The following is a 15,892-nucleotide window of genomic DNA, read 5'->3' on the forward strand; positions in this document are numbered from 1 at the left end:
GGGTGAGAGGGCTCAGTTATCGCCTTATCAGGAGAAGATGAGGAGGCGGATATCGGAGGGTCTGTCACCTCTGCCACCTCCACCATAGTGGCCTCAGTCAAGGCTGGGTGTCCCTGAGAAGCCCGATCCTAATCTGCATCCGAGTCAGGGGGCGGGCAGGAGACTGTCGCCGAATGTTTGTCAGATGCCCCCAAGGCTAACCTATACCCCCACAATGGATGGGGAAATCCCCCAGGAGTTCCAGAGTTGCTGGGGGAAGGCCACTGGCCCTGACGCCATGCAGTCCTTGGTGGTCCTGTGGGGAATGCCGGTGCCCCTGGCCCACGAGCAGGCTCTCATCCTCTTGTCAGAGCCTGAAGAGGGAGGTACATGTCTGGGGGACCAGGACGATGCCGAGGCCATCTGTCTAGCCCAATCCTGTTGATGCCGATCCAGACCTCCACTGAGGATCTGAACAAGGGTGATGACTCTCAATGCTGTGATCCCGGTGGTCAGCAGCGGTGTTTGGCAGATCGGCGGTCTACGCCTGCCGCTTAGTGAGCAGTGCCACTCTGTCAAGCAGGACCGGAAGCAAGTAGACCGCCGTGTTAGGGATCGATGACGTGTCTGTGGCGAACCGTATCGACAGTCTGGCGACCGGTGGCAGGGCTCTGGGGACCAGCAACTCGATCCGCTGGAGCAGTGCCATGCACTGGGAGAGAAGTTCAGGCACTCACAGCACTGGGGCTGCGAGGACAGGTGCCGCCCTTCTGCAGGTCTGTGCCATCCCACTGGCGATCGCCACCTCGAGCCCAAGGAGCGCTGCCTGGAGTCCAGGGATAGTCCAGGGACAGACAGACACTGGGAACTCGGGCCAATGAGCCAACCCATGTCCAGGGCCTGGTGGGTCTATTTACAGTGCACACTAGAGAGAGAACCACTAATGGAATAGATTGCCTGAGCAACCAGTGTTTCAGCAACTGTCATGGGAGGTAAGAAGGAACTGAAAGAGAGCAGGGTTGTCAGGCCCCTATACTGACACTATGAGCGCGCAACGCCAGAGGCACTAGAACTGACCCAACAGATATTGCTCAGGGAAACATTTCCGGCAATTGTACTTGGGAAACACAAATATCTACATTGGAATGGACATGTGTAGGCACTCAGAGAAGATCTAGAATTTGAATTGCACATATTTTAAATATACAGAAAGGAATAAAAAACAAAAACTAAATAAAAATGTACTAACTACATATTATCTGCTTTTAGGCCTCCTGGAAATGATTACCAAAACACTATTATGCTAACCAACTAATAAGAATATAACAATCCATTGAATTTTGAAAAATCTCAGCCTTTAATACCAAGAAACAAACTCCATCAATGATTGAGGTCTACTGAATTGAAGAAAAACTTTAAATAAATCAGTTGTGTGCCAATAAGAGATTTTTCTAACCTCTGTACAGTATGTGTGTGATGGTTCATTTTATCTAGCTCTCAATCACTTCTGAGATACTGTATAGATCAAAACGAAACCAGCTTGTGGATGTATAGTAAGTAACCAAAAGATCTACAGAATTAAACCATGCGACCTGTGGTAATATCTTGCTATCAGAGGCTAACAGAACAGTGAGAAAAGACCTTTGCAGCATTACGTAAGTGCTCTGGAGTAAATTATAATAGCCTACACAAGTGCATGCATACATCTAATGGCCACAATGAACCAGCTGATAAAATAATTTTGCCTAAGTGGTCTTAAAGCAAATACAGAAACTATTTACTCCTTTGTAATTCTAGGAACAGCTCCTGATCAAATCAGTGAAACCATATTTGAATGGCTATACAGTCTCAACATCAATACCAACAAGTTAAAACAAAGCAATCAAGAGAATTAGCTCTCTTTGATAAAACCTTAGCTGTTAAATTAATATAATCTGAAGTGGGGAGAGTAAATTTAGTGTTTCTGCAAGTATCAAATTGACTGGCTTGAATACTGAAGTTCTTTGTCTACACAAAGAGCAATACCACTATAATCATTCTTACATCACCCTACCCATGTGATTCATCCTTGTTCTGGATAGATCATTCCTTCAGAATTTAATCTTAATTCATTCTTTGGTTGTCTTGAAACTGCCAACAGTAGTGCCAATTATGATGGCAAATTTTGTAATGTGACTACCAGATCACTAGAAATCGAAGTCATATCACCAACCACATTCATTTTCTGTGAAACTGCATTTTACTGCATGCCTAGGGGTATGCAAAAAAAGATGGTATTGTCTAACTTTATCCTCTAACACCCCCCTTATTCATCATTTAGCAAAGATATGCACATTTATTTCTCTCATGTCAGAAACTATTCCGTCAAGGCCCTTAATAATTTTTCTTCTATGAATTCCTTCCAAATTTGCTGATTTCCTTCTATTATTGAGGTGTTTGGAACTATATGCAGCCTTCTTCATGGTGGTGCATCAATGTCACGCAGAGAGGGGCAAACAACTTCCTAATAGCCAGTTTGGTCATGAGAAGAGGTGTTTAAGATAATGTCATGTAATGCTTTAGATGGGTCTAAAAGCAAGAATGCTTCTATGCTTTCCTGTCTATAAATGCATTAAAATGTCTAGGGCACTTTATATAACTATACATCAGTGGGAATCTTCTGATCTTTTTACCTCCAGAATAAAAAATTTCAGTACTTCAACTTTAACTAAAGTAGCTTTCTAAGGAATGGCACAGTAAGTTATTTCATTCTCCACAGAGTCAATTATATAGCTTCAATTTACTTTGCAACACAATCCAGCTACACTGGCTCCTATGCTCTCACTTTGTTCTGGAGTGAGACTTTAAAATCTCGGGAGTTCAAGTTTAAAACTTAATCTAATTACTTCTCTTTGTGGATATTTTTGTTCTCAAATAAAAAGTGTTATACAATGACTAGTTCACAGCTCAAAGCTGCCACCTCTAGGTACTATATGATGCTCTTCTGCAATAAATTATGTTCCTGTTGTTCAATTTCTTGAAGATCTCAAAAGGTAAATCATCAAAATTTGTCCTAGAAAGATTTTTAAAAGTCTGTACATTTTGAATATAGTTCAACTAAAATTCTTTCATCTTACTCACATGTGAATACTCATTTGGCCCATACTACTTTCACAATTCATGGAACAACAATCGATTATTTAATAATCTGTTTTATACTGCTGGTCTTGTATGTTCACTAATTGCAGATTTGGTTTCACTGAATAATACTTTTCAGATGTGGGCCTACAGCTCTCATTATCATCATCATCATCATGAGCTGTATGTCCACACTAAGGTTGAAATAGATCCCTATGTTATCAACAAGTTCCTTTTATTACAATAATTACTGCTTTTTTAAAATTTTCTACATATTGCTGATAAAAACATTTAAAACAGATGCAGATTACTCTGAAATATCCCAAGAAAAGTATTTGTAGAGTGAAATTTAGAAGCTTTAAATTATTTGTTTAAGCGTTTATTAAATCACTATTACTAGAGTGGTCACTATCTAAAAAATTCACTTTGTCCAACAGCAGTGATGACAGGAGATAATGGTTCAGAAGTTTTGACTTTAATAAAAATTTAAAAAGACATTTACTGAAGTTGTCTTATGTCAACTGAACTGGAAACCCTTTTTTATATCAGGGCCTAAAGTCAAGGTTCTGTGTTTCTCCTGCAAGAGCCAATGAGATTGCTAACATTTAAAGCTACCTAAAGAATTACACTGCATTCCCTGAATGCCTTACGGTGCTTTAAAAGTTGAAGATGTCTCGAACTATAGCCCAAGAAAAACTGATTTTAAAAATTGTGTTTAATTATAAACATCAAACTCCACATCTGTATTCTGTTAATGTAAACAGGCTTTTTAATTTTAAAAAGCTTTGAATTTACCTTCAAGAAAGTAGCACAACAGCTTTTACCTCCAGGACTTATTTCAGTTTTTCCAGAGATTCTGCCACAGCAGCAAGACTGACAGTTCACTTTACCTTATAGTACATGATACAACTGTACTACAATTTTTGTTTTGTAATACAGCTATGTCCCTGCACATGCTAACAAGATGACAGTGAAATCGAAATAAGTAAATGAACAAAAAAAAGTGTACTTCTCACGTCAACAGTTCAAATTGCACAAAACCATAAGCTCCTATTCTGTACTATTTTACTCAGTCTCAGTTTTCTGAGCTCATGGTCAGCTTGAAAACTGAGTTACCATCTACATTAAGAAATGGTAAAATAATCTTTCTAGGTAAGGACTGACGAAGCTTATGGCACGAGTGTAAGAAACTAGAAATGAAATTATCCTCACAGTTTTAAATTTATGGCTCATCACATTTTCAATTTCAGACTGACATTTGCACAATATATGATCATTAACTTTGCACACAAAAGAACGAAAGAAATATTAAAAGTATCCCAACCTGATATAAAGCAAGACTGTGTCCATATCTCTGGAGAGGTCCTTTTGATACAGGTACTACATTCCATATGTTACTGTCTAAATTATAGCTAAAAGATAAACAGAAAAGTAAATATTTTATTATCTCGAACAAAATGCTGGGTTTGCACATTTCTGGACACATGTAATTTTCTTGCATTATAAGTACTAGATATAAAATGCCTATTTTTCTGAATGTTTTATCTTATTCTGGGCTTCAATATTCCAGTATGGAATTGTGAAAATCAGAAAAATGTAATTTTATAGGCATATATCACATATTACACTTAAAATTATGATTACAAGGATCCATTTGGCAAACTCTGCATTTCATGATTCATATCCAGTTTATAAATGCGTACAAATACAATAGTATGTTTACAGTGTTATTACAATAGTTAACATATGGTTTAAAACATACAGCATGTCTTTCAAAAAAGAAGGTGTGTCATAAATATAAAGGGAAGGGTAAACACCTTTAAAATCCCTCTTGGCCAGAAGAAAAACCCTTTCACCTGTAAAGGGTTAAGAAGCTAGGATAACCTCACTAGCACCTGACCAAAATGACCAATGAGGAGACAAGATACTTTCAAAAGCTGGGGGGGGGGGGGAACAAAGGCTCTCTCTGTCTGGGTGATGCTTTTGCCGGGAACAGATCAGGAATGGAGTCTTAGAACTTAGTAAGTAATCTAGCTAGATATGCGTTAGATTCTGTTTGTTTAAATGGCTGAGAAAATAAGCTGTGCTGAATGGAATGTATATTCCTGGTTTTGTGTCTTTTTGTAACTTAAGGTTTTGCCTAGAGGGATTCTCTATGTTTTGAACCTAATTACCCTGTAAGGTATTTACCATCCTGATTTTACAGAGGTGATTCTTTTACTTTTTTTCTATTAAAATTCTTCTTCTAAGAACCTGATTGCTTTTTTCATTGTTCTTGAGATCCAAGGGTTTGGGTCTGTGTTCACCTATGCAAATTGGTGAGGATTTTTATCAAGCCTTCCCCAGGAACAGGGGTGTAGGGTTTGAGGAGGATTTGGGGGGGGGGGGGGGGAGACCAAGCGGGCTCTTTCCCGGTTATATATTTGTTAGATGCTTGCTGGTGGCAGCGATAAAGTCCAAGGGCAAAAGGTAAAATAGTTTGTATCTTGGGGAAGTTTTAACCTAAGCTGGTAAAAATAAGCTTAGGGGGTTTTCATGCAGGTCCCCACATCTATACCCTAGAGTTCAGAGTGGGGAAGGAACCTGGACAATGTGCAATGAGACTTCATTCTTTGCTTCAATCCAAAAAGGAAGTTACCTGAAATCATAGTTCCTTTCCTCATTTTACCATCCATGCCTGAATTTAATGCAATCTAAAACTGATGTGCAGTGTTGATGTGCACTGTTAAATAGCTATGGTATTCTACCTTAGAGGTATTTTAGTAATGGAGTGAAGCAATTACTTTGTATATATCATGTCAGATTCTATGGTCCAGCCAATAAACCATGGGGAAGGAGGGAGACGCTTAGGACAAAAGCAGCTTTAAGCCACTTAGCTTTCCAGCTTCTCTCCTAATAGCGACGATATAAAATTGTACCAGATGCTAAAGGACCAGCCTTAGGCCTACTTTGTGCCAACAGAGCAGTAGAAAACAGTCACATCACACTGAAGTATTGGGCCTATAGTTTGTTAAATGCTTTGGGATGAACATTGCTATACGTATACTATATTTTTATTCAATTTTCCAAATTCCCTTAATATACTGATTTTGTCAAGAAAATTCCTCTATCTTGGTCAAACAACTTTCATTTATTTCAAGAAACCCTGAACCATTGTTTTAAGCATATATCTCTTGCCAAGACAGGTGAATAAAGTTATCATTTGATTCTAATTAGCACTCCCATCAGTTGCTAAGTAGTCCTTCCTTCCTGCCTGTGAAAACAGCCATGAAATCATTTCCACTATCACCTTTGGAACCAAAATCCTCTTATTATTTCAAGCAAACATCAGCATCAAAAGGAACTAGCATCAGAAAAGTGTTAAGTTTTTACACATGCAGCCTTGTGATCTTGGTAAAGTCATTCTTGGTAAAACTGAATTACATGACACAAATATTCTAATTTAAACATTTTAAGTACCAGTACTGAAAAAACAAAAGGGACAAATTCTTCTCTGAGTGACGCATGCACAAACAGAGAGTAACCTTATCGACTTTAATTATTTCCAATATATACTGAGGTACCTCACAGCAGAATTTGGCCCACAGTATTTAACTTTAGTCCTAGAAACTCACATGGTTTCCCTTAGTACTTTAATCTCTCTTTTTCATGCACTTCCTCCACCACCATCACTCTGTCTCATCGAACCTTGCACAGTATTCAAGGTAGAAGAGGTAGCGGAAGAAAGATACAGTTGAGTTGGTCCTATTAGGGATGTAGGATGGCATCGCTGAGGGCTGGTGGCTGAGGGCTCTCCTGGAGCAGTATGTCATTCATTTGCTGATCACTTGTGTCAAGGTTCCTTCCCCACTCTGAACTCTAGGGTACAGATGCGGGGACCTGCATGAAAGACCCCCCCTAAGCTTATTCTTACCAGATTAGGTTAAAAACTTCCCCAAGGTACAAACTTTGCCTTGTCCTTAAACAGTATGCTGCCACCACCAAGCGTTTTAACTAAAGAACAGGGAAAGAGACCACTTGGAGACCTCTTCCCCCAAAATATCCCTCTAAGCCCTATACCCCCTTTCCTGGGGAAGGCTTGATAAGAATCCTCACCAAATTATACAGGTGAGCCCACACCGAAGCCCTTAGATCTTAAGAACAATGAAAAATCAATCAGGTTCTTAAAAGAAGAATTTTAATTAAAGAAAAGGTAAAAGAATCACCTCTGTAAAATCAGGATGGTAAATACCTTACATGGTAATCAGATTCAAAACAGAGAATCCCTCTAGGCAAAACGTTAAGTTACAAAAAGACTCAAAAACAGGAATATACATTCCCTCCAGCACAGCTTATTTTACCAGCCATTAAACAAAAGAAAATCTAACGCATTTTCTAGCTAGATTACTTACTAACTTAACAGGAGTTGGAAGGCTGCATTCCTGATCTGTTCCCGGCAAAAGCATCACACAGACAGACAGAACCCTTTGTTCCCCCTTCCTCCAGATTTGAAAGTATCTTGTCTCCTCACTGGTCATTTTGGGTCAGGTGCCAGCGAGGTTACAGGTGAAAGGGTTTTGCCTCTAGCCAGGAGGGATTTTATAGCACTGTATACAGAAAGGTGGTTACCCTTCCCTTTATATTTATGACAACTTGCAAAGTGAATAGATCTCTGGCAGGAGTCCCCCACTGAATGAAGATGTCATGTACTACCAAATTGTGAAGTTCCCAATCCTGGTCGATCACAAAATGTCTGAGCAAGTCTGAGAATACAAGTTGCATCCCGGGAACATAGGCTGCAGACAAGAGTATCTGGTGGTTAATGTAACAATTCCAGAGATTGATCACCTCTGCACATAATGCAGATTTAACTCATCCCTCCCTGTCTGTTGATGTAAAAAATAATGGTGGTGTTGTCAAATGTAGTCAGGCATTGTGGCCTCCCTTCGAGCCAGAGGAGGAGGGAGCACTCTCTCCGCACAGTTGCGCAGAGTCCGGCCAGGCCCAGCCCTCCCACCAGAAGTTGAGAGGCGGGGTAGGAGGTACAAAAGGCGGAGCTCCTAGCCCAGTGGAGGCTGAGCCAGGGAAGAAAACAGACGCATCCGGTTTGCTGCTGCCCGCCGACCCTGCAGCCGAGCCACGTGACAGCCTGGACCTGGAGAGGCCCGAAGCTGAGGAGGAGCTGGAGCTGGTTGGACTGCCAGCGGCCTAATACCCAGATGAACTGGAGACCACAGAGCTGAATCTGGAACTCTGGTAGGAAGTAGCCCAGGGGTTTAGTTTGATGGTGCTGTGGCTTAACAGCTCGCCAGCATGTTGTGGGAGGATCCCCGCTGACCCGGTGGTGGGACACCCTGCCACTCTTAGGGCCCTGGGTTGGAATGCAGTTGAGTTGGGCGGGCCTGCGTTCCCCTACCCCTGCCACCCCTAGGGTGGCAGTGTCCCCACCATAGGCCATGTGGCCAGTGCTTGCTAGCACTCCCCTGCCTAAGGGTTAGCGCTGTAGACTGCTTGCTAATGATCCCCTGCCTAAGGGTTAGCACTATAGACTGCTTACCAGTTCTACCCTGCCTAGGGCCTCTTAACCATTTGGAATTTACCCTGTCACAAAAGGCCAGAACCCTGCACCTACTCTGCTAATTCCTCCAACAGTAGGCCACGATCCTGGTGACATACTGAGGTGGGGTAACCTCCCTCCGAGCCAGAGGGGAGGGACGGCTGTGCCCCTACTATATCAGACATCATAAGAACATGATGCAAGTGGATGAAGGGAAGAAAGGATTGGCATGCTTTTCTTACAGTTCAAAGTTCCAGGATGTTTATGTGCATCCTGGATTCGCTGGGAGTCTGTGCTCCTTGAGCCAGGTGGTTGTCGATGTGAACCCCTGTCCTCCCCCCAGCCCACCAAAGATTCATCAGCGATAATCGTCTCGTCTTGGGAGAAAGGAAGAAAAGGAACCTCTAAACATATGTGACGTGCACCTGTCTACCATTAGAGGGATGATATCACCTTGTCAGGGACTATCAGCATGGAAACCATGGAGTGGCGGTTCGGCAAGTAAACGGGCTGGAGCCATGTCTGGAAGCAGCAAAGGTGAAGTCGTGCAAAGGGCATCACGTAGGTACATGAAGCCATGTGGCTGAGGAGGGACAGGCAAGTCCTGGCTGGTACATATGGATAGTTCATGATGTGAGTTATGATGTTGCTCATCGCCTGGAACCTGTCTGCTGGTAAGTAAACTCGTGCTGTGACTGAACTTACAGTAGCTTCTATGAAGTCCAAAGACTGTGTGGGGTCTAGGATAGATTTCTAGACATTATGCTGACTCTGAGGGAAGAAAGAAGGTTGAGTAACATGGAGGTTGACACCTGGGATTCTTGTCTGGGCCTTACGAGCAGGAGCCAGTCATCAAAATATGGAAATATGAAGACACCATAACATCTGACATAGGCCACTATGACGGAAATCACTTTGATGAATACTCTGGGAGTGGTGGCTATACTGAATGAGAGCACTCGGTACTGGAAACTATGGGTACCCAAAGTGAATCTCAGGAAATGTCTGTGGGGCAGATAAATGTCATGTGAAAGTAAGTGTCCTTCATATCGAGAGCCGTATACTACATGCCCTTCTGTAGGGGTGGAATTATCACTACCCGTGTGACCCTATGAATCTTGAGCTTGTGGATGAAGCAACTGAGGTGCCAGAGATTGAGGACTGGCCCACCATTTCTTCTTACAGGAAGTAAGTTAAGTAGAATCCTGTTCCCTGATATTCTGGGGGAACATGTTCTATCGCTCCCCTTTGAAAGGAGGAGTGCACCTCTTGGGTGAGAATGCTGTTGTGCGAGTGGTCCCTGAAGGGGTCAGGGAGGGGGGCTTTGGAAGAGGTAGCATGATAAACTCGATCGTATACCAATGGTGGATGACGTTCAACACCCATCTGTCCATTGTTATTGTACTCCAAGCATGGCAAAAGAGGAGGGCTGTGAGGTGGTAGGTATAGCGGTTGGTGGCTCTCAGGCTCTAATCAGAAATATCTTGGCTGGAGGCTGCAGCTGTGACATCGAAACCTGTGAGGGGGGGCGGGCCCTGGGAGGCAAGACCTCTGTCTTTTGATGTTTCCTCAGAGGCTCATAAGGTCTCAGAGTAGAATTGAGGAGACCTATAGCACTGAGTTAGTGGTTGGCAGTGGAATTTTCACTTCAGGAGTGTAGATGATGCCCAGCAAGCGAAGGGTAGCCCTGGAATCCTTGAGTGTATGCAGCAATTCATCCATCTTCTGGTTAAAAAGATGGTATTCGCTGAAAGGGAGGTCTTCAATAGTGTTCTGTACCTCCCTAGGGAAACCAGAAGAATAGAGCCAAGACTACCTACACGACTGTGGCCGTAGACATGGCCCTGGAGGAGGGATCTGCTGCATCCACCGCCAATTGGAGAGCTGTTTTGGCCACCAGCTTCCCTTCTTCAGTATGCCCCTGGAAATGAGCCCAATGTGTTGTGGCAGGCTATCAGTAAATTCCAGGAATTTACTGTAACTGAGGAACCCATATTTGGCTAGTAAGGCCTAATAATTCACAGTCCTGAATTGCAGGCTAGAAGAAGAAAATACCTTGTCTCTCGAAAGGTCCAGATGTTTGCCCTCTTCCTCAGCTGTCGTGGATCGAGGATGTTGTTGTTTGGCCCATTCAGTCTCAGCCTGCATTACTAAGAAGTTTGGAGGAGGGTGAGAAAAAAGGAACTCAGAACTCTTGGTGGAATGTAGTAGCACTTTTCAGCCCCTTTAGGGGTAGCTGTGAATGCGGCAGGGATGTGCCACACTGTGCTAGAAGGCTCCAGAATAGCTTTGTTAATTGGTAATGAAATTCTCACCAGTCCCAATGTGTGGAGGAAATATCTAGCAGTTTGTGATGGGGAGCTCTTGAATTTCTTCCTTGGGAATTTGGAGGTCCCCTCTGACAATCCACAACAGTTGAAATTTTCTGTAGTCATCTGGTAGGGAAAGGGATGCTGTAATCACTGCCTCATCCAGAGATGAGGAGGGAAATCTTGCTAGTTGTGGCAGCACTGCTAGGACCGGAGTAAAAAGAGTTCTCCTCTACCACCGGACCCGAACACCTGCCAGAAGGATCTCTTAAGAGTGAGGCAGACAAAGTTGCCCTTGCGGCAAGTGTGGGTTTCGAGGGGAGGGTATTGTGACCAGGGTATCCAATATGGTCAATAGGCTGGATCTGAGGGAGGTTGTGGGGGCTCCCACAACATGGAGTACCAATGGCTCTGACACAGTTGAGATGGTAGATGCTGACATGGATGTGACAGTCTCCGTGAAGGCGCATAGGAATGGTATTCTTCTCACCAATTCCAATTCATCAGAAGAGGACAAGATGGACTCTGTTTCCAGTAGCAGTACTGTCGGAACTAGTGGAAAAGTATAGAGTATTGGTGCGGAAGGAGAGGAACTCGGCACCAGAGAGATATCCCGTGATGGAGATATGATCTCTCTAGAAGTTGAGAGACCTGATAGTGGGGGTGAGTCCAAGATGGCAAGGTAAATACATCCTGAGGCACAGCCATTGTTCCGAATCTCCCCAGTGTAAGAGGCACACTCTCTCTCTCCTGGGTATCGGTGCCAATGCTGTGGTCTTTCTTGGGACAGTGTGATTCCACATCTTGTGGGGTGCCGGTGATGGTAATGCCAATGGATTGGTGCTTGGAACCACTGGATCCCATTGTTTATGGGTCTTTTTCTTGTGTCTATGGAACTTAGACAGTGTTTGAACTCGTGAAAGGAGCATCCATCTTCTTTGATTTGGAGGAAGATTTAGTCCCATCCTTATGGGTGTGCTTCCTTATCACCCAAATAGTCCCTGTCATGTGATTTATAGGGGTGGTACCTCCAGCAGCAGATTTGAGCATGGTAGCAGGAGGTGCACTCCTTGCTGAGTCCGGTTGATGTACAGGGAGGGTTCCTAAGTCCGAGTGAGGTCTCATGGCAAGTGCCATAAAGTGCTTCCAGAGGCCAAGAGCCCGGCCTTCTCATGCATGGTTGGGAAAGGACTGGCAAATACTGCACCTGGACACGATGTGATCTTCCCTCAGGCACCAGAGGCAGCGTTGGTGGTCGTCGCTGACCAAGAAGAATTGTGGACAGGAGGTGCAGAGTTTGAAGCCCGGAGTCCTGGGCATAGGGGTCAGTACTTGCATGTGGGTACGGGGGGTGGGTTGAAAACCCCCCCAAAGTCCATGTAAACCAAGTACTAAAAGTAATGACTAATAAAAACTACAATAAAACTACTATAAAACTGGTAAACTATCCCTATTTAAAAATGTGTCAGAGATGACGACACAAAGTTCTGACCCAGATGATGCAGTGGTAAGAAGGAACTGAAGTCATTCCACCCTGCCCTTTGTCACCTCAGACAGAAGCATGAGGCAAGGCAGGGCATATGCATAGACCAATGGACACTTCTTTTCAATTTCTCTGACTCTGGGCGTATGGTGCGTTTGTGTAACCCGCAGTGGACTACAACAGGGATCATCCCTCGAAGAAGAATGTGCACTTTATTTTCACACAGGCTTTAAATAAACAAAGAGTTCAAAAATATGTTAATTCTTAAATCCTTTTAGTGAGTCCTCCACTTTATTCTACAACTCTGCATTACTGTATTTAACTGTCATCCAAGAAAATCTGAGGAGCTCTTTTCAACATGGTTGTTAGAATTGCCTGAGACTTGGCTCTCAGGGATTCACATGAGATTTTAAAATAAATCTTGATTTGTTTCTTCTTACAAGTTACAAAAAACTCATGTAACTTCTCAGATGGGCATCCATTGATGGACACTACTCATGGCTTAGACCTACTCATTCAACTATAACAGAGGCAGCATAGGATTTTTCCTCCATCCCTCCTCCTTCGAAGTCAGAGTCTCTGCAGAAACTTCAAGTAACGTCCAGTCCAAAAGATTCCAAAAGAAACAGGAGTTACAAGTAAGGAATCTAATTTTCATTTACATCCAAGTTTTGTTTACAAAAATATATAGCATAATCCTCATGTTAACTTCACAGCATTACCAGACTCAAGCATTCATAAATCATGAAGCAGACCACAGAAAATAATTTTAAAACTAAAAAATTAGGGTTTCCTTTTGTTTGCTTTCAGATTTTTGAGCCTGTAGGATGCAAATTTTTAAGCTTTTCTCTGCAACCAGACAGACCAGAAATGTTTTTTTTTTAATAAAAGCTGAATTTCTCATAATCACTTGACTCCAGAAGTTGGATGTTTTAAGAAAAACCATCAAATATCACAAGACTTGAAATAAAATCATGAGTTGGCAAAATTAGTCTCACTAAAATTTCTGATTGGCTAACTCCTTTTTTTCACATTAACATCCTCATGCTGTAAACCACCACCTCTTAGCCAAGTAGTATTGGTTCAATCCTGTGAAGTGCTGAGCACTTCCTGTGGGGTTGACCTTAATTCCCATTAACTTCAATGGGAGTTGAGGGCATTCAGCACTTAACATAATGAAGTCTTCTAAGAGTGGAAAGGGGATAAAGAGAACAGGAAAGAAGAGATATAACACAAGGTACTAAGGAGGAAGGCATGGACTGGAAACAGATGACAAAAGGGAGAAGAGGAGGGCAAAGAAAGCTACGGAAAAATTGGTGAAAAAAGATATTTTCATGTCATATCCATTATCCCACCCCATGTCTGATTTTTTCCCTATTTCGATAGTAAGCTCTTCAGGGCAGCAACCTATCTTTCTTAGAGAAATTTGGAAAGCTATATAAATAATAAAATATCAAATCAATACACATTAACATATAATTATAAGAAGTCTATTTTAATAGAACTAACTAACATTGCAAAAAAGCATTCTAGGTATAATATTTACAAACAATATATTCAAGTTGAGTATTTTGTCACACTGCAAGTATCTAATATTTTAGAGCACAAAAGAGTAACAGCAACTGTTATAAAAAAGTGCCAGTGTCACGAACTAATATTGTTTACATTGTTTTAATTGTCTCAGCCATTAAAAAAAATGTGACTAGAACACAGAAAATGTTAATTAATAAGATTCCTTTAAAGCAGATTGATAAAGCTTTCATGCAAATGTAGGACAGTAATTCAATGGAATGTTATTTGCCTAGCAAAGATCAATTCCACAAAGAATAACAAAGAGAGAATCACTTACTTCAATACCATTTGGAATGAACTGTAGTTAAAGGTATATCCACCAATCACCCACATAAATTTTCCATGTAGAACTGCCTTATGGGAAGCCCGACCTACAGAAGGACTGAATGGCTTTACATTTGGAAGAATCCAATAAGACTCCGTGGAAGGAACGTTCAAAGAACAATCAGGGCCTGTTTTACAAACAAAAATGTGTAAGGTGTATAGTCTGTTAAGCAAAGGTATTAAAAGCTCTACAATGCAGAAATTAGAATGGTTTAATTATAGATGTCAAGATTGCTCATTTTGACAGTATGCTGATTTTTATGTTTAACAGCTTGAGGCATAATTTAGATAACAAGGAAAGCCACTGACATTAAAAATGTTACATTTGCTCAAGTAATAAAAGATAGATTTCTGCATTCGACTCAGGAAAAAATACTGTATGAATCACAAAACGAAAGGAAGACATACCAAATTTTCAGCTGCTATTTAGTCATAAAAGGGTAGCAAAGGATATACTATACATTACCACTGGAGAAAAATCATACTGCTATTTGGTCTAACCTAGGTAATTTTATATCGACGTACATAACACTTCAGTACATTATGTTACTGTACATATTATAGTATGTTACATCTGAGGAAACAAATGTTAGGGTTTGCCAGTGCCACTGTGCACGTGTTTTTGAGAGGGAAATGCATCACAGAGTGCTTTTTTAAAAGAACAGAGTTGAATATAAAATATTTTATAGATCATTCGATAGAGCTGCCAAGAGCAACACTCAGAAGTCTATTGTTTTAGCAGGAAAAAAACAGCTTATTCTAACATTTGGTAGCTGTTTATTGCAAGAGAAATTTGTTGTTGAATGACAAGTATTTTAAAACCACCCACAGAAAACGATGTTTATAATCACAGATATGAGATTATATTTTTTTTTAAAGATTTCATGTTCTATAGGCAAGAGGAAACTTTAAAATTTTAATGTTTCAAGACTAAGTATGTTTAGGGCTTTGCTAGAAAGGTGGCACAGTTTGCACTATTCACCTTATGTCAGTTATTGTCCATACTGAATGACTGTTTTCTTTTTGTTTAGGGAACAATGAATTATTTGGTGATCCTAGATATCCTATTCTGGTTTTGGTGTTATAAGTCACGCAATACAACTTTTGTTGTAAAAACTGATGGCAGATATATATTCCAGGACAGTGAAATTATTAAACCACTTTGATGCTGAAACAGAGAAAGGTGATAAGTCTCTCCCAATTGTCCAGGTTGGAGAGAAAGCTTTATTCCAAGCCATACGAAATTACTGAACCCCTAGGGCAAAGTCTGCTAAGGGTGGTCTGGTGTACTTCTCTCACTTTCTATGGGAACAGAGTGTTAGCTCCCAAAAAATTGGTCTGCATCCAAAGTGACATAACTGGAGGTTCACCAGTGTGTTAAGACTTAAAGTTAGTTAGAGGGGGTATTTAGCTAATTGAGAGTTCTAAGAATTAGGTGTCAATTCCTTGAAAAAGACTACTTTAAAGTACAGCCTATTAAACCAAAGAAATATAATGAATGTTAACATTAGTGTTATTTCAATTAATTGTCTTCATTTGGTTATGGAACAGAGCCTCAATTACCCAGAATCT

General features: G+C 41.4%; 1 protein-coding gene across 2 annotated transcripts in view; it reads right to left on the reverse strand.

Moving 5' to 3' along the window:
- ATRNL1 (attractin like 1) overlaps positions 1-15,892 on the reverse strand; it is a 990,764-nt gene that overhangs the window by 856,517 nt on the left and 118,355 nt on the right. For both annotated transcript variants that reach the window (XM_074959279.1, XM_074959280.1), the window contains exons 7-8: positions 14,274-14,448; positions 4,421-4,508 (exon numbers count right to left, since the gene is read on the reverse strand). In XM_074959279.1, coding sequence (XP_074815380.1) covers positions 4,421-4,508; positions 14,274-14,448 — 263 coding nt within the window. The remainder of the gene's footprint in view (positions 1-4,420; positions 4,509-14,273; positions 14,449-15,892) is intronic.

Source organism: Natator depressus, chromosome 7, assembly GCF_965152275.1.
Source record: "Natator depressus isolate rNatDep1 chromosome 7, rNatDep2.hap1, whole genome shotgun sequence".
Taxonomy (NCBI): Eukaryota; Metazoa; Chordata; order Testudines; family Cheloniidae; genus Natator; species Natator depressus.